The 24,608-nt window shown below is 39.1% G+C and overlaps 1 protein-coding gene across 1 annotated transcript in view; it reads left to right on the forward strand.

Annotated features, from left to right (window-relative positions):
* The window catches only part of ush2a (Usher syndrome 2A (autosomal recessive, mild)), a 985,309-nt gene that overhangs the window by 77,320 nt on the left and 883,381 nt on the right, over positions 1-24,608 (forward strand). The window contains 3 exon segments of the mRNA XM_060830996.1: positions 3,120-3,312; positions 6,523-6,808; positions 23,325-23,430. Of these exon segments, the coding sequence (XP_060686979.1) occupies positions 3,120-3,312; positions 6,523-6,808; positions 23,325-23,430 (585 nt within the window).

The raw sequence follows: 24,608 nt of genomic DNA on the forward strand, positions 1-24,608 counted from the left end.
GGCTGTCCTTGCATTCGTTAATATTATGGGGGGGAAAGCTTTTAAACTTCTGTAATGATTGGAACCATGTCAGAGTGGATCTCATTGACTATGAGATCCTTGATTGGGTTGTTAACCCAGGTCAATCAGGGAGTCCTGGCTGGCAGAAATTCACAAGATCTTCCCAGTTGAGAGACTAGCTTTGAGTTGGCTAATCATTGCCCATTTTCAATGCACATGTAAATAAAAGGTGACTTGGTGATGGGATATCAGCCTTTGTGCAGTTATTTCACCTTCTAAGGAGTCTGGCACAGCCAGAGAAACTGGATTTCAAAACCAACAAAGAAATGGTAGGAACCCGAGAGAACCATTTTCATCCAAACCATTGGTGATTGGTGAAAGGTTCAGGTTTCACTAACACAACCAACACAGTGCTTAATCTGTTTCCAAGCTTAGAAGAATTTTAAAGGAGTTAGCAGAATACTATGAATTCTGAGACAACAAATCATGCTATCAGAGACAGACTGCCACGTGGTTTAAGATGTGAACTAATCCAGGAGAGATTACTGATGGAATGGAATCTGGACTTACAGAAAGCACTAGAAATAGCAGTCTTGATGGAACTAGTAGCTAAGGAGGCTTATCAACGAACCTTGTGTATGAGTGTCAACAAAATGATGGCTGAGAGAGTTCACAAAATGGCGGCAATGACGAACACCAATGCAGATTAAAAACTGCCATCAGCATGCAAAAACAGGCCATACAACAGCAAATCTATGTTGTAAAGAAGCTGCATGTAGAAACTATGAAACAAAAGGCACATTGACTGGGTTTGTTTGAGTATGAAACAACATACAGCAAAAGTACAGAAACTGAAGAGCGAAAACAAAATCAACACAGAACAAAAAGGACATTAGAAAAATAGACTACAGTTCAAAGAGGAGCTGTTGTTAAACAAACTGGCCATTGTTGGTGATACTAACTGATACTGGATTCCCTTACTGAAATGGCAAACCCATGAGAATGGAGGAAGACTCTGGCGTAGCAGTTTCACTGACACCTGTGGAACAGATACAGCTGTGTCACATTGTGCTACAACTCTCAAAAGTTGCACTAAGAACATATAGAGATGAAGTGGTGCCTTCAAAAGGTTGTAGGAATATGAATGTTCTATTATATGGTCAGTCTGAAGCTTGGCCTTACGCATTACCAAAGGAAATCTTTAAGCTTTTTTAACAAGAACACGGTTGCAGAAAATCAAACTTAATTGGATGGAAGTACATCACCTTTCAGATTCTGAGAGTGATCCGTCACTAATTCTAAAGAAGCATGCCATTTTTTCAATGGGGATCTGGGAAGCATGGAAATGATAGCTGTCAAATTGAAAACAAAATCTGAGAATAAAGCAAAATGGTCGAGTTGGAAGCCTAGATTAGTGCCTTATGCAACCAGACCAAAGGTTGATGGAGAAATCTAAGCATGTAAGAAGTGTGAATCAAACCAGGATAGTGCTTTATTAAGCCATACAATTAATCTGCTTGAGAAGATTCATAGTGATCACCACACCTGTGACCTTGGTAATTCAAGTGTTCACCTGACAATTGCAGCCTTGTTTATGACCTTCAAGCAAAAGCTTAACGATAAGGAAACACAGAATAATGATACAGCCATCTTGCATTGTAAAATTAGCACATCAGATACAGCAGTGCAATGGACCGAAGGATACATTCGATTTCATCTTGCTGCCAAGTTTGAAGTGAACCATCATTGAGATGGTTATTCATGGGCCTAAACCAGAAGATAGTAGTAGATATGCTTGAGGTGTTGGAGACCAATATACCTGTGCTGCCTTGAAAGTGAATGTGATTCTGGTACTTCAGAAGGGCTTCAGAGCAAGGGAGCTGATGAAGGCAGCACCAGCACACTACACTGTGAACTTGCTAAGCCTGATCCTCCTAAAGAGTGGAAAAATGAGACTGTGGTATTTCATCTCAGTGTCAAGTACAAAGTAAACAAGTGGGTTCTGTTGCTGAATTGTCTGTCTGCAATCTGAAACAAGAAGTTGCAAGAGAATATGCCTGTGATTCAGAAGATCAACACACTCCAGCTCCACTTAAAATAAAAGAAAAGCCAGTGGTATTCATTAAATCTTTGGATACCATTGTTGGGCAAGGGAGAGGAATGACTAGACTGGATTGTGAATCTGAATAAAGCATGATGTGGTTCTTGCTTCAAGTGACAAATCTGAATGACTACATGCTGGAAAAGCACTTTGTTTTATTGTACATGATCTGAATAAAAGTAATGAGTTGGTGACATAGGCACCAGTAGAGCAAGTGCTAAGGTTGTCATCCCACATCTGAACATCAGAGTTTCAAAAAGGCAAAAGAGTACAAAGATTAAAAAAAGATACAATGTGCCTTTTGAATGCAGTTTCTTATGAAAGTATTACTGGACAGACTGTTAGTAGAAGGCAATGAATGACTTGAGGCATTGAACGTTGGCCAAAAATACATTCTTAACATTAAGGAAAGAAGCTCTTTCAGTTATTGGAGAAGTAATCTCCATTTGAACGCCTCATTGATGGTGAAAGAAAAACTGGCAGAAGTCACAAAGCAATGGAAGAAAGTGTGGTGCTAGTGGGTGACGAGATTGTACTAAACTGTGTACCTCTAAGCCTGTTTCTTTAGTGCAGTTGCTTAAAGATGACAGAGGAATTAACAAACGTAACATGTGAAATATCTCAGCAAAGGACTATAAACGAATTTATAATTCACACAAAGTACTTGGGAGAGTATGCATATGAAACAGAGACTTCTAAAATGTTTTTTAAATAGAGGTGGTAAACCAACACAAAAACTGAAGAGAAAGATACTGCTGTTTTTAAATGTGAAACAGAATAGCCAGCAAAAAGTTAGTCTGAAAATAAGGGAATGGCCAGAAAAGCAATGAGAAAAATAAACCGATGCCTGAGGTCCTCTGACAGCCATACACGAACATTGACATCTTCCAGAACACCTGACCTCTAGCTGTTATGTATATGATTGCAAATATTGTGAATTGTTCTGATTGCAGCAACTCTGATATAAAGGGGGAGGGATGTTGTATACTATGTAAATATGTTGTGCTGTCACTTTAAGAATCTGACCATATGCACAATGCTGATGTCATTGGCCATTTTGGAGGAAATCAGTTTGGCCTTGCTTGCTGCCTTGCAGCGTGAACACCTCCAACAATTTGCCAGAATGAAATACGCTTTGGGATTTGCAGCCAAATCTTGGATTGGAGGCTCTACAATGGAATGGCCAGCAATGAGCTGTCCTGTCCAGAAAAGTAAGTGTTAAACTGTTGTGTCAGTACTTTAGGACCTTGGAGCAACCTTGTGATGATGTCACAGAGCTTTTCCCACATTTCTCACTGGGAATAATTAGCACAGTGTGGGTGGAATTAGGAAACAAGAGAGAGAGAGAAAGAGGAAAACACACAGAGCTAGGCTGAACCTTGAAGTCTAGCCATTTGAAAACCAGTGTGTCGAGTATACAGTCTAAAGTTAGGCATGAAAGTTCATGGAATAGTGTTTAAATATTGTAGCAGGTGAGATTAAGGCCTGATATAGACTTGAATACCATGTATTGTAGCATTTAGTCTTATTAGATCTGTGATATAAAGAAGCCCAAATCTGAAGACAGTCTCTGACCTTGCCTCCTTATTGACTAGTCTATCTTGAACCCAAACTTATGGATGTGAGATAAAATCAGATTATGTAAGACAATGGATAATATAGAAGCCCAGGTAACTGTAGGCCATCTATTGCTCACAGGAGATAGAAAGCTGTGAAGCTAGCAGGATTTAGTAATGCTATAGGCCATTCAGGCCTGTGACAATGGATACGAGTACTCAGGTAGGAGAATTCCAGAAGCAGTCCTAAGCTAAAAGCCTAATTATTCAAATTATTCAAAATTAATTTATGTCCAGTTTTGCTCCAGTTTGGTGCAATTAAACAACTTATTGCTGGCTCACGCAAGGATGGGTTAAGGAAATTTAAACTCAGCTGGCGTATGTTGACAATATTTTCCCATCATCTATGCCCTGACACTAAGATTAACAAACATAATGTAAGATATGTGATTAATTTACGGATGGAAGTTTAAGGTAGAAAGCATCATTTGATTTCCACTATGGTAACACCATTTTACAGTAATATGGAAAACCATAATAGATCTTAACCATAAGAGAATTTCTTTTTTGTTTCAAAATGCTGTTATATACCAAGTTGAAAATATTATGATAATGATCTGTATAGACTGTAATGTGGAAAATTTATTTTTAGTGGAATAGGGCCAATGAAAATATGCTCCAACACTAACCTTAGTTATTTATACGATGCATTTTGCCTGATTAAACCAAGCTACAAATATATATGCAATATTTATCTAAAATCCTCAGTTCATGAAAATTTAAATGCTGTGTCACATTTTTAGGGAAAATAGTTTATCAAGAAATATTGCCTTATTAGAATAGTGATATTTGGCTTTGAAATTACATTTGAGTTTCTCTTCTTCGATAGAGACAATTTTCTCCCAGTAAATAAACTGTCATGCAACTTGTTATATATTGTTGAATTCCTCATACTCCGAGGATTCCAGTGATATGAAACATGTATATGTTAGATTGGTACTGGTATCTTTAGTGGGCTGAGTAGGACAAATGTGCTTCTTCATGGCTGCAATAATGTGATAAAAGGAAATTGGCTGTTCATCAGCTGTTGGTTGTGTTAAGACAGTAGAGATGGTAAGCATCTTTTGGTTACTCATACCAACTTTATACCAATTGACTTTCATTTTTCATTGTTTCCTGTGTAACTGATAACACATTAAATGCATAACAATGTTTTGATAAGGAAGCTGTTGCATAGTTTATGCATTTCTCCAGACCTTGTTTATTATATGTCATCAAGGCTATAATTAATTTGCATTTGTCCACAAATTCTCAATGATGCTTTTAAAATTTATAAATTTGTTTTCATTCAAAATGAATAAGTAAATGCACTTCTAATATTCATCAGCATGTGAGAGTAAGTTTCTACGATGACCACCTAGCATCTGATAACCTTAAGTATCTTCAAAGCATTCCAGACCGAGGCTTGGGCTGACCATTCTTTGGCACCAGAATGTGATATGGATAAATCAGTTCTTCATATTTTGAGCTAACATTTATATGTTAAATCTTTGCATTTAATTTAAACATTGCTTGCGTAATGCTCTTTTTTCTGCTTCAGGTAGTTTCTAAAAAAAAAGTGATGTTGAATTGAGATCACCGAAAGTGATGGTTTAATGAGATTGTCATTGAACCAGCAATTGAGATGTCAAAAGCGGTAAGTCTTAGAATATGGGTACGAATCTCACTGTGGCTGCTTGTGGAATTTGAATTGATTTAATATACGAGAAATTCAAAACTACTGTCAGTAATAATGGCCAGGAAGCCATTAATGATTGTGATATGAGACATCTGTTTCACTATTGCTGTTTAGGGAAGGAAATCTGCCATCTTTAAATGATCTGGCCAATTGATGACTAGAGTGATGTGTCTCACCAGCAGGACATGCCCATGAGAAGTGATAACACTGTGATATACACATAAGAGCAAGTTGCTCTCCAAGTCTTCGGTATTGATTCCAGATCCCATGAGCCAACAGAGTGTTTCCCCTAATTCCCATTGACTTCAGTTTTATTAGGGCTCTTGATGTCACACTTGGTCAAATGCAGCTTTGAGGTCAAGGTGGTCACTCTTACCTCTAAGATTCAGCTATTTGTTTTATGTTTGAATCAAGGCTATAATGAGGTCAGGAGTAGAGTAATCCTGGCAGACATCAGGCTGGGTTTCATGAGCAAGTTGTTGCTGAGCAGGTGCTGTTTGATAGCACTGTTGAAGGCACCTTCTACCACTTTATTGATGATTGAGTGTTGAGTGATGGTGTGGTAACTGGCCAGGTTGGATTTGTCCTGCTTTTTGTGTGCAGGACATAGTTGGTCATTTATCTGCATTGTTGAGTAAATCCCAGTGTTGTAATTGCACTGGAATAGGTTGGCTCAAATGCAGCAAGTTGTGGAGTGCAAGTCTTCAGTACTATTGCCAGAATGTTATCAGGGTCCATAGCCTTTGCAGTAACCAGTGCCTTCAGCTGCTTCTTGGTATCATTTGGAGTGAATTGATTTGGGTAAAGACTGGCATCTCTGATGTCGGGAACACTGGTGGAGGTTGAGATGGATCATTCACTCAGCATTACTGGCTGAAGATTGTAGCGAATGCTTCAGGCTTATCTTTTGCACTGAGATGCTTGCCTCTTTCTTCCATTTTTGAAGGTGTGGATATTTGTGGAACATTCTTCTACAGTGAGTTACATCGATTGATGTAAGATGGTGGCCGAGTAACAGGGCTCTGTGCGGGTTCTTGCCCAGAGCCCATCTGCTCCTGTCTGCTTTCCTTCCTTATTTAACTTTGTCTTCTGCTCTTTTCTTTCACTTTATTTTCCTTTCATTTCAGTTTTTTTTCTTCTTTTCTGTGGCACATTGGTTGCGGAGTGGTGGATATGGCTTCTCCCAGCGATAGGAGGTCATGGCAGTAGCAGCAAGGTCATTCTCCTGGCATTTGGCACTATTGGCAGTTGTCGCAAAGTTCCTCCAGTGATTGGGCACGGCAGCACCGGCAGAAGTGAACTCTTCAAGATGGTGGCACCGGCAAGGTGCAATCAGCCACTGGAGCAGGACTCGGAACCCGGTGGCGGCCTGGCCTGGCAGCAGAGCCAGGTACTCTTGGTTGCGGGACGAATGTGAGTTCAGCAGCATCGGCGTAGTGAGCCCAGTGGTGAAGAAATGGCACCGAAACTGGGGCAACCCCTACACTGGTGGGCCTGGCGCAGGTCACCACCAGACAGTGAGATGGTGGAGGTCTTTTTTGAGCCTAGGTGTTGGCATTGACTGAATCAGAAACATTGATATTCTGAACTTCTCATTAATTTATTTTTAAAATTTATCTCTATGACCTATAATGCTGGATTATTTATTTCTTTAATTTTCTAATTTTTTTTGTTTCCTAAGAATTTGCTAAGTATCTGTATCCAGCTACCTTGGTAGTGCTGTAATGCAGTGATTGAAAACATTTCATTTGAGTACACGTGACAATAAAGCCAATTCAGTTCAATTGTCTACCACAATTCATGACTGGGTGTGACAGGATTGGAGGACCTAGCTCTGAATAATTAGTTGTGGGATCACTTAGCTCTGTCTATCACTTGCTTCTTATGCCTGGTGGGCAAGTAGTCTGGTTTGCTAGTTACACCAGGTTGACATCTCATTTTTAGGTATGGTGATGTTAGTTTCATGTTCTCTTGCACTTTCCTTTGAAACAGGGTTTATCCCCAGCCAGGTTGGGAATGGTTCAGAGGGGGATATATTAGACCGTAAGGTTGCAGGTTGTATTGGATTATCAATTTCCTACTGTCTATGGGACATAGTGCCTCTTGGCTGCCCAGTCTTGAGTTATCACATCTGTTTGCATTCTATCCTATTTAGCATAATGATAGTGCCATACAGCATGATGGGGTGTATTCTCAGAATGAAGGTAGGACTTCATCTCCACAAAGTCTGTGTGATGGTCAATCTTACTGATGCTGTCCTGTACCGATGCATCTGCAGCTGAACGATTAGTGAAGATGCGGTCAAATATTAGTTCCCTCATCACCTGCCATTGACCAAGTCCAGCAGCAACATCCTTCAGGACCTGACCTGCTCAATCAGTAATGGAGCTGTTGAGCCATTCTTGGCGATGGACATTGACATCTCTACCCAGAGTGCATTTTGAGCATGTGTAAGGAGAAGTGTACCAGAATTATATTCAATTTCAATTAGCAATTTCATGACCAATCATATTGTCTACTTAATCATTACCGTCATGCTAGAGAAATCAGCCCTTTGTACAATGAAGAGTGCAGGAAAGCATGCCAAGATCAGTTTCCGAGATACTTAAAATGCAGAGTCACCTGGCGAATTTATGACACAGGGCTATACAGCCTGAAATAATCACGGCAATATATTGAAGACCTATGCTTCAGAATAGTTGTGTCCATTGCCTATTTAATCCCGTACAATTACAAATCTGGCATTTACCCAGCAAAGTAGAAAATTACTCAACCGTGAACTGTTCACAAAAAGCAGGACAAATTCAATCCAACCAATATGCCCAGTCAGTCTACTCTAGATTGTCAGCAAATTGATGGAAAGTGCTGTCAGTGGGCTATCAAGTGGCACTTACTCAGCAATAGTTTACTCTCTGACACTCATTTGTCTTGGGCAAGGGCCCCTCAGCTCCTTACATCATTACAGCTTTGGTCCAGGCATGGACAGAAGAGCTCAACTCAAGAGGTGAGAAAACAGCATTTGTAATGGGGTAGAAGGAGATTGTTTGTTTGGATCATCATGTCTACACCAGCTTCATTAGCACTTTAACTTGGTGCCAGACTCCTTCCTCTTCCCCATAATCCTGCATCTTGGATAGTTATTTAAAGAAAAACAATGCCCTCTTAAATGCCTCAGTTGAACTTGCCTCCACTACACTTCTGGGCAGTGTGTTACAGACTTTAACTATTCACTGTGTGAAACCTTTTTTTTTTGTTGCCTTACATTTACCTCCCTTATAAAACATTTAAATTCTGTGCTGGGTTGGATACTCTTCTGAGGGTTGGTGTGGACTTGTTTGGCCTTAGGGCCTGTTTCCACACTGCAGCGATTCTATGAAAAAAAGTAATTGTTATGCATAAAATACAGAAAAACATAAAAAATAAACATGAATGGAGTTTGAATATTGTTGAAAAGACAGACATAATATAGAAGCTTTTTATTGTGTATTCAGCAGGACAGAGGGAAGAATGCTGAATTTTAAGCAAACACAACAATTTATTCCCAGGAAGGAAATGATGCTGATTGGTTGGCTCTGATTGACTGAGATATTGCTATGGAGCAAGGAAATATAGACACCACAAGGTTATACACAATGCCAAATAAGTTGCAAGGTGAGAAAATGTTCTTTTTCTTTGTAGTAAATGAGTCTCTGTATATGAGTATACATTGCTTCTAGCAATATAAGTTATCCATATAACAAGCTCAAGTGATTATCTTGAATTGTTTGTTACGTGACTTCTTGCGCACTAAGGATTGATTCCCAAGTGGGCTGTCCAGTCACATGGAACAGAAAACATTTTGACATGTGTTTTGTGTGTGGCAGGCTGGTTGAGTACAAACTGTACTCTATTATGAACAGATCTCGGAATGTGTTCTTTGATTCAATCAACTAATCCTTGCATTGTATTGTATGGACTATGTACTTGTCATCACACTGGCTTTGAAATTGATACACAACATTGCCTATTCCTGTGATAGGAAGAATGACTTTTTGGACTGCTATGAGCATTCTATTAGTCAAAAAAATACAACTTATGTCATCACTGATTAATAGTATTGTGAAGCAACTTGAATAATCCTGTTATTCAAATGATGGGTATACTTTGAATTTCCAAGGTAACTTGAGGAAGACTGAGCATTTACCAGGCCTGAAATGGGCAGCCTTTGGCCCATCTTTGAGTTTGTATAATATACAGTGAACAATGACTTGATCAGGATAGGTAGAGTTCTACAAGCTACGTTTGATGTGCTCTACATGTTCTGAGTGGATAAATGCATGGCAGATGGAGTCTCCAAGTGCAGATTAATTCTGTCCCTCAGAATTGCTTTTGATAATTTCTCCATCACTGATTGACTGACCTGTAGTTTCCTGGCTTATCTCTTGCTCCCTTCTTGAATAACATTATCACATTGGCTACCCTCCAGTCCTCTGCCATTATTCTATGGTCAGAAAGGAATTAGAAATTATTGCAGCACACCTGTTTTTTATCCTTTGCCTCACTCAACAGTCTCGGATACATTTCAGCCAGCCCTAAAGATTTATCTACTTTTATGCCTGCCAGACTATTCAGAATCTTCTCTCTGTCTATTATTACAGTTCTTCTCACTGATTTCTATAACCACATTGTCCCTAGCTTTCGGAGCGCCACTCCTTCATTAGGTGGTTGTGGCACTCCGAAAGCTAGTGCTTCCAATTAAACATGTTGGGCTATAACCTGGTGTTGTGTGATTTGTAACTTTGTACACCCCAGTCCAACACTGACATCTCCAAATCACATTGTCCTTAGCCTGGTCAACACTGAAACAAAGTATGCATTTGGAACCCTACCTATATCATTTTACGCTACGCACATTTTATCACTGTAGTCCTTAATGGACCCTACTTTTTCCTTAATTTTCTTAATGTACTTGTGAAATGATTGGGATTTTCCTTTATTTCATATTTTCTAAAACTCTAAACTCTATTCAGTGCTCTTTCACTTCAGAATGTAACATGGCTCAAACAATATTACTCAGGGAGACTCAGTTGTCTGCAATAGACTTTTGAAAGCTTCACTGTTAATGTTTTAATATAATTTATTCAGAATACTTTGAGTTATGCAGTCTGCCACAAGGTCCAACAATCAGAAAATTCTGATATTTGTTGATGCCCCATTCCTGGCTGTAAGAAAGCAGGGCTTTCTGTTAAAATGGACTAGTGCACATGCATTGGCTTGGAAAATATTTACAATATATTTACAATTATGTTAACAAGGTAGGCTTGTGCTTCTTCTATTGATTGTGAAAAGCACATCTTTCATTTGAACCTAAATTAGAACTGCCTTCATATTTTCCTGTTTTGCTTGTCATTCATTGGGCTTTCATCCATAAAGATGCAATTTTGTGGCACTGCTTGATTTGATTAGAGTGGATATCAAGGAAAACTAAAGCTCGTCTCCTCTGCCATCTTTTCAGCTGTACATGTGTGCCAGACAACAATTACTTGAGAAGTTAATCAGCACTGGATTTTGAAGAAAGGAAGCAGTTTTTTGTATGCAGCTTGCAGCACATAAAACACTTCTTAAACCCTCCAATAGAGTAAAAGTCTACATGTCTACCATGTCTAGTCAAAGAAATGAATAGAGGCTAAATGGGATGATGTGCTTCAGAATTCATTTGCATTTATTTGCTCATCTATATTTCAGCTCCTTGACAGAGAGTTAAAAAAAATCCAGCCTGCTTTTGCTAAATGTTGCTGTGAATACACACTACAAACTGAAGGAGGGGGAAGGTGGTATCTTATTTTAAAAGAAGCTTAAAAGCTGACTATCTACAAGTATTAATATTTTTGTGCAAAAAAATTCATGCATTTCTTCAAAGACTTCTTTATATAAATCCATATGTGTTTCACAAACATTTATTAAAATGATAAAAGTATTCTTTTGATTTGATTTCCTTTAAAGTATCAGCTTTTATTTACAGAGGAACCTTGATTATCCGAAGGACACGGGCGGGGAGTATTTTGTTAGGTTAATTGAATGCTGGATAATCGAATGCTGGATACCATAGTTTAGCTAAGCATCAGGACCTTGCGATCTTGCCGGACAATCCGAAATTCGGATAATTGAATGCTGGATAATCGAGGTTCCTCTGTACAGGCATAGCTGGCAAGGCCAGCAGTAATTGCACTGAGCAAATGGTGATGGACTTGCTTTTGAACCCTGCAGTTCACGTGATGAAGGTAGTCCCACAACAATTTTGACAATGGATTTCCAGCTTTTTAACTCCTTTGGCTAAGGAGAAATAGTGATATATGTACCATATTATGTTGGGATATTGCCTTTACTTCAAGGGGAACTTGAAAGTGATAATATTTTCAGAAATCTGCTGCCCTGCTCCTTCCCCATGGTGGAGGTCACATGTTTGGAGGTACAGCTGAAGAAGCCTTAATGATGGGATACAGTGCCTCCTTCCTGCTTTGTACGCTACAGTCACGAGTTAAAATCTTCGAGGAGAAAGTGAGGTCTGCAGATGCTGGAGATCAGAGCTGAAAATGTGTTGCAGCATCCAAGGAACAGGAAATTCGACGTTTCGGGCATAAGCCCTTCATCCTGATGAAGGGCTTATGCCCGAAACGTCGAATTTCCTGTTCCTTGGATGCTGCCTGACCTGCTGCGCTTTTCCAGCAACACATTTTCAGCTACAATCATGAGTTATCAGTGATGGAGGAAGTAGATATTGAAGATAAGGCTCTGTTAAAGACTGCTTTGTCCTGGACGATGTTTGGATTTTTGAAACATTATTATAGCTTTATCTGTGCAGACAAGGAGTCAATGTTTCTTGTTTGAGCCTTCCAAGTGGTGGAAGAGTTTTTGAAGGTTTTCATAATATGAGTTAAGTGCTTCAGGTTAACCTGCCTTGGATCTTCCCTAACAACCATTTCATTAATGTGACATATGCAGTCAGTTTTCCAAGCAATGGCAATCTTCCAGGTTGTTGATGGTAGGAAATGTGATGATAATGCCATTGAGTGCTGAGGAGAGGTTGTTAGGTTTTTTTCCATAATGAAGAGAGTCATTGGCTGGAATCTGTAGGTATTTTTGTTATTTGCTGCATATAAAAAACTGCTTTGTTTTCTGAAGAATTGTGAACAGAGTAGAGTTGTAGAGCTGTACAGCATGGAATCAAATCCGTCGGTCCAACTTGTCCATGCTGACCAGATACCCAAGATAAAACTAGTCCCATTTGACAGCATTTGGTCCATATCCCTCTAAATCCTTCCTATTCATATACCCATCCAGATGCCTTTTAAATGTTATAATTGTCCCAGCCTCTACCACTTCCTCTGGCAGCTCATTCCATGCACACACCATCCTCTTCACAAAAAAAGTTGCCCCTTAGGTCCTTTTTAAATCTTTCCCCTCTCACTTTAAACTTATGCACACTAGTTTGGGACAGCCCCACCCTGGGAAAAAGACCTTGTCTATTTACCTGTCTATCTCTTTCTGCAATCTATCTCCACTTATTGTTTGCTGTCTCTCTCCTCCCCTTACCCTCTCTACAACACCAACTTTTAGGAGCTACAGTCAGTTCTAAAGAAGGGTCACTGGACCTGAAATGTTAACTCTGCTTTGTCTTCACAGATACTGCCAGACTTGCTGAGTTTCTCCAGCAATTTCAGTTTTTTTTCTATCACTTGGAAGATGAACTAAACAAACATAGAAATAATATGGATTGACATGAATCAAAGGGATGGTAGATGCTTGGAATTCCCTCCCATAAATGGTACTGGCTTTTGGATCAGTTATTAATTTAAATCTAAGAGAGATAATATTTTGTTAAACAAATATAATAAAGGATATGGGTCAAAGGCAGATCATAGAGTCATACAGCATGGAAACTCTTTGAAGTTAGGCAACAGATCAACCATTTGACTTCATTGAATGGCGGAACAGGCTCGAGAAGTTGAATAGACTGTTTCTATGTTTCTATGTTCCTACTTAATTGTTTTATTTTACGGAGGTGGCATACAGAGAAATAGTTATGACCGGTTCACTTAATTCAATCAGTATAACTTACCTTCATGATACAAACTAAGAGAACATTACAATCACATTACAATCATCAGTGGACAAGTACATTTCTTGTATTATGATGGGGGAGAGATCATTGCTCAAGCAACTGAAGGTGGTGAACTCATGACATTTTCCTGACCAACTCCTGCAGCAATGTCCTAGTGCTGAGGTGAAGGCCTGCAATAACCTCAGGCATTTTCATTACGTAAAGTATAGCTCCAGCCATTGGCAGCAACTCTCATTGTCCCGATGCACTTTGTCTTTCCATTTTATTGGAAGTCCTCGGTGTCTCCCTTGATCAAATTTTGCCTCGATGAGTAGGACATTGCTCAGGATAATGACCATTCGTAACTTGTGCATTCAAAAATGTAACAATAACCAAAAGGCATTATGTATCATGATTGAGCACAATTTTAAAAACGTCAGATGTAGTTATGAAATGTATTGTACATCAATCATGTTATGTCCAAAAGCACTTTTACATTTCCAGTGTTATGAATAGATCCTTGGTTTGTTTTCCCAATTTGTTATGATTCCAAATGAGATATCCCAAATTGTGAAGCCCTGGGGTGAAGCAGGATAAACTATTAATATGAACAAGGAACACAAGTCGGCCACTCAGCCCTTTGAGCTTGCTCTGCTAATCAATAAGTTCACAGTTGATCTGATTTTAACATCAAACCTATATACCTGCATCCCCTTAATAATCTTTCATCCCCTTGGTAATTGAGAATATATCTACCTTCCTTTAAATTATTTAAATATTCTGTATCCATTGTCTTTGGATGAAAGGAATTCCAAAGAACACAATGCTCTGAGAGAGATATTTTCCTCATCTCTGTCTTGAGTGGGTGATACTTTATTTTTAAATCACGAACCCCAGTTCTAAGTTCTCCCACAAGAGGAAACATTTTTTCCACATGCACCTAGTCAAGCCCCCTCAGGATCTTATATTTTTCAATTGATTTACCTTTGACTCTTCTAAATTCCATAGGATACAGGTCTAGCCTGTCTATGTTTTCCTCATAAGGCAATCCATTCATTCCAGGTGTTGGTCTAGTCTGAACTGCTTATAATGTATTAACATCCTTTCATAAACATGGTGACCAGCACTTGCATAATTTTGTGGATGCGGTCTCACTAAGGGCTTGTTTATCTGAAGCACTCAGTTTCACTCTTTATAAAACATTATTTCATAGTTTACCTGATTTCTAACTGTACCTGCATATTGATTTTCTGTGATGCATCCGGTAGAACACCCAGATCACAATTTCACACTTTCCGGATTATACTGCATTTGCCAGATCATTGCTGCTCACTTATCCACATTTATCTATATCACTTTGTAGGTTTCTTATGTTTTTTTCACAACTGACTTTCCTACTTATCTTCGCATCATCTCTCACCTCTCACCTTAAAAATGTGTCTTGAAATCCCCCACCCTAGGGAAAAGATGACTACTATTAACCTTATCTATATTCCTCATTATTTTATAAATTTCTAAAAGGTCACCTTTCAATTTCCTACTTTCCAGTGAAAAAGTCCCAGACTACCCAACCTTTCGTTATAACTCAAATCTTCCATACCTGGCATCATCCTGGTAAATCTCTCCAGTTTAATAACATCCTTCCTATAACTGGGCAACCAGAACTGGACATAGTATTCCAGAAGAGGCTTCATCAATGTCCTGTAAAACCTCAGCATGACTTCTGAATTCCCATTTTCAAAGGACTAAAGAATGAAGTCAAGCATGCTATATCAAATCAAATCAAATCAAACAAGGTGCTGTATAGGAGGTTGTTAAATTATATAATAGACCACAGGGTTAGGGCATGATACTAGCTTGGATAGAGGATTGACTGACTGGCAGAATGTAGAGTGTAGGGATAAGGGGTCTTTTTTCAAGATGGTAGCCAATGACTAGTAGAGTTCTGCAGGGGTCAATGTTGAGACCACAACTATTCATGTTCACTATTAAAAATCTGGATGAAGAAATTATGGACATTGGTGCTAATTTTGCAAATGATACAAAGATAGGTAGCATCGAGGAAGCAGGAAGGCTGCAGAAGAACTTGGACAAGTGAGAAAAGAAGTGGCAGTGGGAATACTACGTGGAAAAGTGTGAGATTATGCACTTTGGTTGTAGGATTGGTTCAGGAAAGGCATCAGCAATCTGAAGCACTAAGAGAATTAGGAGCTCTAGTTCAAGATTCTCTTAAGGTTAACATGCAGGCTCAGTTGGCAGTTAGGAAGGCAAATACAATGTTAGTATTCATTTCTAGAATACAAGCACAGAGATGTATTGCTGAGGCTGTAAAAGGCTCTGGTCAGATCTCATTTGGAAAATTGTGAGCACATATCTAAGGAAGGATGTGCTGGCCCTAGAGGGGTTCCAGACAAGGTTTACAAGAATGATCCTGTGAATGAGGGGCTTTTCATATGAAGAGCTGTTGAGGACTCTGGGTCAGTACTCTTTGGAGTTTAGAAGGCTGAAGTAAGATCTCATTGAAACTTATAGCATACTGAGAAGCCTGAATAGTGTGGAGAAGATGTAGTCACTTGGAGGAGAGACTAGGTACAGTCTCAGAGTAAAGGGATGACTTTTTAGAACTGAGATGAGGAGAATTTCTTCAGCCAGAGGGTAGTGAATCTTTGGGACTCATTGCCTCAGAAGGCTGTGCAGGCCAAGTCATTGAGTATATATAAGATAGAGATAGGTTCTAGATTAGTAAGGGGATTAAGGATTATAAGAGAAGGCAGGAAAAAGGGAACATTGAGAAACATATCAGCTTATCCCATTATTTATTCCTTGATACACTGTTCTACATATGGTTACTCTTCAGGTACCAGAACACAACTCTCACAAGTGATGTCTTGCCTCGTCTCTAGCCAATCTATATTTTTATTCACCCACAACTCAAGGGTTGCAACAAGGTTAATTTAAAAAGTACCCCTTCCCTAGTGGATAATCTTTCTCCTAAATCCAGTGAATTTATGCATTAAAAATGATTAGATTACTTACAGTGTCGAAACAGGCCCTTCGGCCCAACAAGTCCACACCAACTCACCGAAGCGCAACCCACCCATACCCCTACATTTACCCCTTACCTAACACTACGGGCAATTTAAAATTGAGCCAATTTAAGTAGGCTTTGTTGAATTAACAAAAATAATAAGTTTATTAATTTCTACATGCTAGCACAAATACCCAACACACACACATGCAGGTTAGAAATAAGAGGGGAATCTAAAAAAAACAAAAGTTACATGGACCACTCTGAATTGTTTGTGAAGGGTGATTAGCTGAATGTTGTAGCCATTGCAGTGGAGGGTTTTGGTAGTGTTAATGTCGGTAGTTGAATGGTCAGATTCACAATTTTTAATTTTGTAGACTGAATTCTCTTTGTCCTGATCCCTTTATTAACTGATCTGGAACATTTGGAATGAGGCAGGGTCTCTTGTTTGGCTGTTAGCTATCTGCCTTCCAGCACTTGAAGTGAGAGAACCTTAAATGATATAATTATTGTATGGAGTTCACATGGGAAAATTTTTATCTTGCATCGGTTATAAACTATTTGTAGTTGTGAGAAATCATAGTCGAGTCTGATGTTTCCTTGACACTTTGTGTGTTACATTTCTTTGCTCTTTCACTCTCTCGCTTCAGCCTGATGCCCTGTGAAAAAGAATCCTGACACTCTCTCCATTGAGTTCAAATTAACCTTCCTTTGCTCCAACAATGTTAACAGACTAAAGTGTCTCCCTGTCCACTTTGTGTGTTTCATTTCATTGCTCTCTCTTTCTCTTCGGCCTGAAATTTACTTTATATCAGCCATTTTTCTTCGCATTATGTCTCTTCTAAAGAAAGACACCGGGTTTTGACTCTGATCATGATAGCAGCCAATAATGCACTCAACTTGAATCATCCAGATTGAATGGTAGGGTGCAGCATGAAGGTATAGCCCCATGTTCACTTCTGACTACTTCTCCACATTATTAATCTCACCACATTTGTCTGGAGACTGAAAGAAGTTTTGGAAAAAATTACATTCGTGAAACATTTTAGTTTCATTAATCAATGTTTTACGTAATAGAAAAAATGGTTGCATAAAGTACTCTCCTTTTTGAATTTTCTTCCTCGTTTAAATGGTCATTTTGTTTTTCCTCAATAGTTTGTACTTACTACTATCTTTTCACTTTTGCTAAGCTTTTGTCTGCACATCTCAGAAGGATTTGTAGTAGGTGTCAGAACATTCTGAAACACGGTCATTTTTTATTCTGTAGATTCTAATGTAATTGACACATTATAGATGAAGAACATAAATAGATGGAAGCCATTGCCAGCAGTGCCACACATGCCAAGATTTTTATGATATTCACATGGGATTGTTTTATCTTGCATCAGTTATAAACTATTGGTATCTCTCTCTATAATATTAAACAAGTATCAGGATTGCACAAAATCTACCTACAGTTGGGCTATTCTGCTCCTAATGAATTAAGTGATTATTTAAGTGTAATATGTGGGAAAGTCCAGCATCTCTGTGAGTGAGGTGTAAATGGTAAAATCTAAAAGTATATGTCAGAGATAGTGGAGGAAGGAAGGGAGTAGAAGGAAAGAGGGGCATTTTGTAATTGCAGGCATGAAAAGAAGGCAGCAGGAAATGGAGAAGGTAAATAAGGAGTAACCAAGTGTAAGCAGATCATGTCTCAGTGCCTGCTGCTGGGTGTGGGAAGAGTCGGGGTGTGGATTGGGAAGCACTTCAGCTGTCTGTTAATGTTGTTGGAGCAAGGGAGCATTTAATTTGAGCCCAATGGATACAAAGTCAGGATTCTTATTCACTATGGGACTAGACACAGATGTAGACTCTGAGCTGGCTGAAGACATTTTAAAAAGAGCAAAGAAATTCTAAATGGAGACCATTGTGACATGAATAGAAAATGATAGGACGGTTAGTGCAAGATGACCTTTGAGATGATTATGCCAGCTAGAAGGGGGAGCCCAGCAACAACTCTCTTGCTACAGGGTGAATAATGTGGGATAGACGAATGGAAATGCATTGATAGGAAGGAATGGCTGACAGACTGGATCTGTTCTGAAAAGGTGAATGGTGCAAATCTGTATGTGGACTGGAGAGAAGAAAACTAAGCTTTGAATTATGTGTCTACTTCTTTGAAGTGCTGTACCATTCTCTGTTTTGAAGCCATTTGATTAGGTCATCAACCCTCTATCACTGTTCAGATTTAGACAGAACTACTGTCAACTGAGGTTTACAACAACGGGGAATGATGGCTTGTTGCAAACAGAAAGCAACCAGCAGTGTGAAAGGAATTTGAGGGCAACCACAACATGTTACTAGGCACAAGTTGGGGTTATGCTTTCATCTCTAAGTTAGAGGGGTGGTGGCAGGGTGCAGTCAGCTCTAAAGCATTTGGTTTTGCAAGAACTTGCTTACGGTGGACTAGGGGACCATGGATGAGATGGGATGAGGTAACAGGGAAGACAAAACCTTTCCTGTCAGGGATTGGGGGAGGCTAGTCAACAACTAAGGGATGTAGAAAAGGGGACAATAAATAGACTCTTTTGGAAAGTCAACCATGTGCTGATTTGGAATTCATTACTTCTCATTGGCCTGGGGTATACATTCTATGGTGAAACAAGGGTGTTTGCTTCTAGTCTTGACGTAAGTTTCTTAAGTTCTCGCTAGTGAGAATTTTACTTTTGGCAGAGTGTAGTACTGCATTCATTGGAGGTTTTCTCTGCTGGAGAATTCCCAGTATGCTGTCCCAGTGATGCCCTCATGTAGCCAATCATGTCCAAGCAGCCAATCACATTAACAGATTTTTTAAAAAAGCAGTCAAAAAGAAAGCAAAATGCAACAAAACAAAATCCCCTCCATCCCCACCAGCTCTGAGCCCCTGTTATAGTCTGCACTGGCTTTAGAAGTGAGTGCACCAACCTCTCAAGGATAGTTAGAGATGGACAAAATGTGATGGCATATTGAGTAATAGCTACACTTCATGAATGAGTAAAAAACACTTTGAAGTGTTTTTGTAGGACAAATAAAGGTTAAGGGTATAGCCATGGAGTGAAGACACAAGCTAAAATATTCTCAACTTTCTATTAAAAATAGCTTAAGTTAGCTACTAATTATTAATTTAACATTATTCCACAGTTATGTTAGGGGAGGTGATAGCCTAGTGGCATTATCACTGGACTGTAAATCCAGAGACCCAAGTCATGTTCTGGGCATCCAAGTTTGAATCCTACCATGGCAGATGGTGGATTTGAATTCAATCAAAAAATTCTGAAACTAAGAGTCCAGTGACTCTGAATTGTTGATTGTCTAAAAATAAATCTGGTTCGCTAAAATCCTTTAGGTAAGGAGACTGTATTCTTTACCTGGTCTGGCCTACAGGTGACTCCAGACCCACAACAAATTATCCTCCAGGCAATAAATGCTAGACTAGCCAGTGATGCCCTCATCCTGTAAGCGAATAAAAGAAAATTCCTAGATGTGATGGTACAGAAAACACCGAACGGAAAATTCACCGCAAAGGTATACAGGAAAGCCACACACACATACCAAGTCCTGAACTATGAAAGCAACCACTCCAACACACACAAAAGAAGTTGCATCAAGACACTGTTCAAAAGGGCCACAACACACTGCAGTACACCAGAACTACAAAAAGAGGAAGAACACCTATACAATGTATCCACCAAAAATGGATACCCGCACAATTTCATCAACAGATGCCTAAGGGAAAGACAACGGAATGAGGACATGCCACAACCCAAAGGACTAGCCATGTTACCATACATCAAAAACATTTCTGAACTGACAGCCAGACTACTATGACCACTAGGACTCATAACAGCACACAAACCAACAGCCACTCTCAGACAACAACTCACCAGGACAAAGGACCAGATACCCAGCATGAGCAAAACCAACGTAGTGTACAAAATCCCATGCAAGGACTGCACAAAACACTACATAGGACAAACAGGAAGACAGCTAACAATCCATATCCATGAACACCAACTAGCCACGAAACGACACGACCAGCTATCCTTAATAGTCACACACATAGATGAAAAGCAACATGAGTTCAACTGGGAAAACTATTATAGGACAAGCCAAACAGAGAACAGCCAGGGAATTCCTAGAGGCATGGCACTCATCCACAGATTCTATCAACAAACACATCGACCTGGACCCAATATACCGGCCACTGCAACGGACAGCTGGAACTGACAACCGAAGGCGGCAGAGACAAACCACTATAAATGCTGGAGTAAAAAACACAGATGCGCTTCACAGGAGGCTCCCAAGCACTGAGGATGTCACCTAGACAGTGGACGAAACGTCTGCAACACAAATTCCCAGCTTGGCGAACAGAACCACAACAACGAGCACCCGAGCTACAAATCTTCTCACAAACTTTGAATAAAAAAAACTTCTTTTCAGAGTAAGTTGTACTGTTCATCAAATTCTGTGAATTGTGTGACCATTATAAACCAGTTACACCTGATTGATCAATGTACAGTATTTCATGGGAATATCTAATATGGTGGCACAATGGGTCAATGGTTAGCACTGCTGCCTCACAGCACCAGGGATCTGAGTTCAATTCCAGCTTGGGCAATTGTCTGTGTGAATTTTGCATGTTCTCCCCATGTCTGCGTGGGTTTCCTCTGAGTGCTTTGGTTTCTTCTCAAAATCCAAAGTTGTGCAGGTCAGGTGGATCGGCCACGCTAAATTGTCCATAGTGTTAGATGGAGTTGGGAGAGGGAGAGGGAGTTGGGTCTGGATGGGTTGCTCTTTGGAGGATTGATGTGGACTTGTTGGACCGAAGGGCCTGTTTCCACACTGTAGGGAATCTAATTATGCTATGGGAGGAAGGCCTTGGAAAGTTGTTGCTGATTTCGTGATTACTGTCTTAGTTAGTGAGTGGACTGTTGTGAGGGGAAATGTAGAGCCATGCCCTGTGCTGATAGACTGTAATGTCAAGTTCTCCCTGCCAGCTTGTACATGTCCAATTTATATAAAGGCACAGTCAGTTTTGGGGTGAACATGATAGTAACCACAAAATTTAACATATTGATTTCTCTATCTAGAGCCATCCTTAACTTTTGTTCATATAACTTCTCCAGAATGCTTATATTCACTTGCATTAAGATATTAAAAATTACATTGCAGCTTTTTCTTTAAAACTTGTTTTCTGTCTAGTCAATATCACTATTTAGTTTGAGGATTCAGTCAAAGTACTGATCAGGCTGTCACATGATATTAAATTACCTTTGGAATTCCAAGACCATTTGCTGTTTTATTTATGCATATGTCTGCTGCTTTATCTCCATAATGGTATCAGCCTGTCAATCTGGCTTCGGTTTTTCAAAGTCTTTTTGACGCTGTCTGAACAGCCACATTCAGAATCTTCCTTAATATCCAGGAACAACTAAACATCGTTGCTGCAATTTGTGATCAAATATGTTATTATAAGTCATAATTTATGGGGCTACATAATAATTACCTCTGCTACATTGTTATTCTTTCACTACTTATTAAATAGCTACTTTGATGTAGAATGCTCTCTCATAAGAATGAAAAAAAATTGCTTTCAATCTAAGATCACAAATGATATAATTATTATGGAAAACGTGGAATGAGCATTATGACTTGAGAAAAGAAGTTAGCATTCATTGATGTCCATGTACTTTTAAAGTTCTATTTGTACAGTATTGAAAGTAGATTTGGCCTCAATAGCATTGACTAATTTTTTGAAATTTACATATATGCATATATAATTTGAGAGGGATTTGACATGTTTCCTGTGTCACCTGTATATGACTGCAGTACTGTGACAACAAATCAATGTTTCTACTCAAGTAAAAACATTATTTCCGGACTTGATTGATACAGGTATCTAATACAGCACAAAATCAGATAGAAGTACACATAAGTGAAGGTCAATTAGAAATAATGTTTCTTTTAAATATGAGTGGAAGATTGATTGATTCTGTCTATTGATTTGTTTTATTTAAGACACAGAACTCTCGAATCAGTTTCTTCATAAATGGCTTGGAGGAAGTTTCCATTTACCACTTCACATTGAACAAATTGCAGATGCAACCACCAATGTTGTTATCAGGTTGGGCTGAGTCGAAATGGTAAAAGTATAACAAGCTTTAAAAACTGCAAGTTAATCATACAGTCCCAGTAGACAACCTGCTATTAAATCTGTTTACATTAATTAGCAGCAGATTTACAAACACTGTGGTCTGATCCAGAGGCACAGATAGAAATCGTAAGCCCCCATACTACTCCTAGCCCAGAACCCCGACTGTGCTCAGGCTCCTGGCCCCCAGTCAAAGTACAGTGGCCCCACCACCTAGAGCCCTGGTCATTGGGCACTGTTGTTAGTCCCTGTGCTAGGCCCTGGTTGGATCCATGCCTTGTGTGACTGTGTGAATTCTTCTTAGTTGTAGTCAAAAAGGAGCTAGCAATAGAGTCACGTTCCTTGCACTACTTAACCCTATTCAAACTACTTACCAACATTTTATGTTTAAAATGCTTTTCATTGAGAATGTTTTGCTCTAATAATGCACTTTAGTATGTAATGGAAGTTGTGAAAGAGGTTTGGTCGAATTGGGTGTTTGAGATGTGTAAAGCATATTGATTTTTTTTCAACTCTGACAACTGGCTTTGAATTGATTTGTGGAGTTCAGTTATTTTCAGATATTTTCAAATAAATGTACATGAGTTAATTAGGATTTTGCAACAAAATTGTTATTTATAAACTTACTCTTTAACTTGTTACTTAAATACAGTGATAATGGAAGAGTAAATATAATGCTCACAAGTGATATCACAAACGATTCTAGCAGTCAGACTGGACCAACACTTATGGAACAAGCACTACGTGTCATGTTAAAGGTAACTGTCTCAAAATGACCTGTCCTACTACCTGTTGTATGATCTTATACTCCACAACCACCGGATGAAGGAGCAGTTCTCCAAAAGCTAGTGCTTGCAAATAAAACTGTTAGACTAGTGTTGTGTGATTTCTAACTCTGTCCATTAGGGATTGATTAACTCTGGATTTGTTTATTTAAAACAGTAATTTATTAAAACAGTAAAACAAGTTACGAAGCAAACATTATAGTCACCCAACTGATTTCTGTATATTTAGCTTGCAGGTTCAAATCAGACTTACTGCCAGGCAAACTTGCAACATTGTTTACACTCAGCACATGGCGTCCTTAAAGATGGGACTCTTTTAAAGACAATGTACACATACAACATTCCCCTCCTCTCCGAAGATAATTTAACTGTTCACAATAACAGTGAGCCTATGAGTCTCTGTAACATCTGGGTAATTGGCAAGTACATCCAGACCTTGCAATGGTGGTTTTGTCTGGAGGTGCCTATCATTTTCACAGTAATCAGTGATATTATCTCTCATTCCTGTTTGTGTGTTAAGTTTTCCTTTCATGGACTGAAGTTGCTGTTCCAGAATTTGCTTTATCTTGATGAACTGCAGCCAGGATGTTTCTTTCCTGATTATCTATTGATTGATTTCATTCCTCAAGCTGTTCGAAGTGGATCTTCTTGGCATTTATTGTTCTGTTTTTAAGAATTTCCAGCTCATTTTAATGCTTCTGGTTTTAGATCCTGGATTCTTCTGATTCTATTCTATCAAAGTTTTAGTCTTCTGTTGATCCAAAATATTTTTCTCGTTAATGACCTGCTCTCGTAAACTGAGTAATAATATTCTCAGAAGTCAAATAACACCAGGTTATCGTCCAATGGGTTTATTTAAAATCACAAGCTTTTTGAGTGGAGTGGCCCTTCGGATTTCTGACTTTGCCCATCCCAGTCCAACACTGGCATCTCCACTTCAATAATGTTCTCAAATATGGACTTATCGTAAGCTAGTTATTCAGCCTTTTCCTCTTGAACTTTAACTTTTCTCTCTGCAGCAGTAGGGCAGAGATTTTAGCTCATCTAATTCAGAAGAAAGTGAAGAGTTCTGTTCTTCTTTATTCAATTCTTCAAATGTTTCTTGAATAGTGTGCTGCACAATAGTTTGTGTTGTGTCTCTGATGTTTGGC

The sequence above is a fragment of the Hemiscyllium ocellatum genome, chromosome 10, assembly GCF_020745735.1.
Source record: "Hemiscyllium ocellatum isolate sHemOce1 chromosome 10, sHemOce1.pat.X.cur, whole genome shotgun sequence".
Classification (NCBI taxonomy): domain Eukaryota; kingdom Metazoa; phylum Chordata; class Chondrichthyes; order Orectolobiformes; family Hemiscylliidae; genus Hemiscyllium; species Hemiscyllium ocellatum.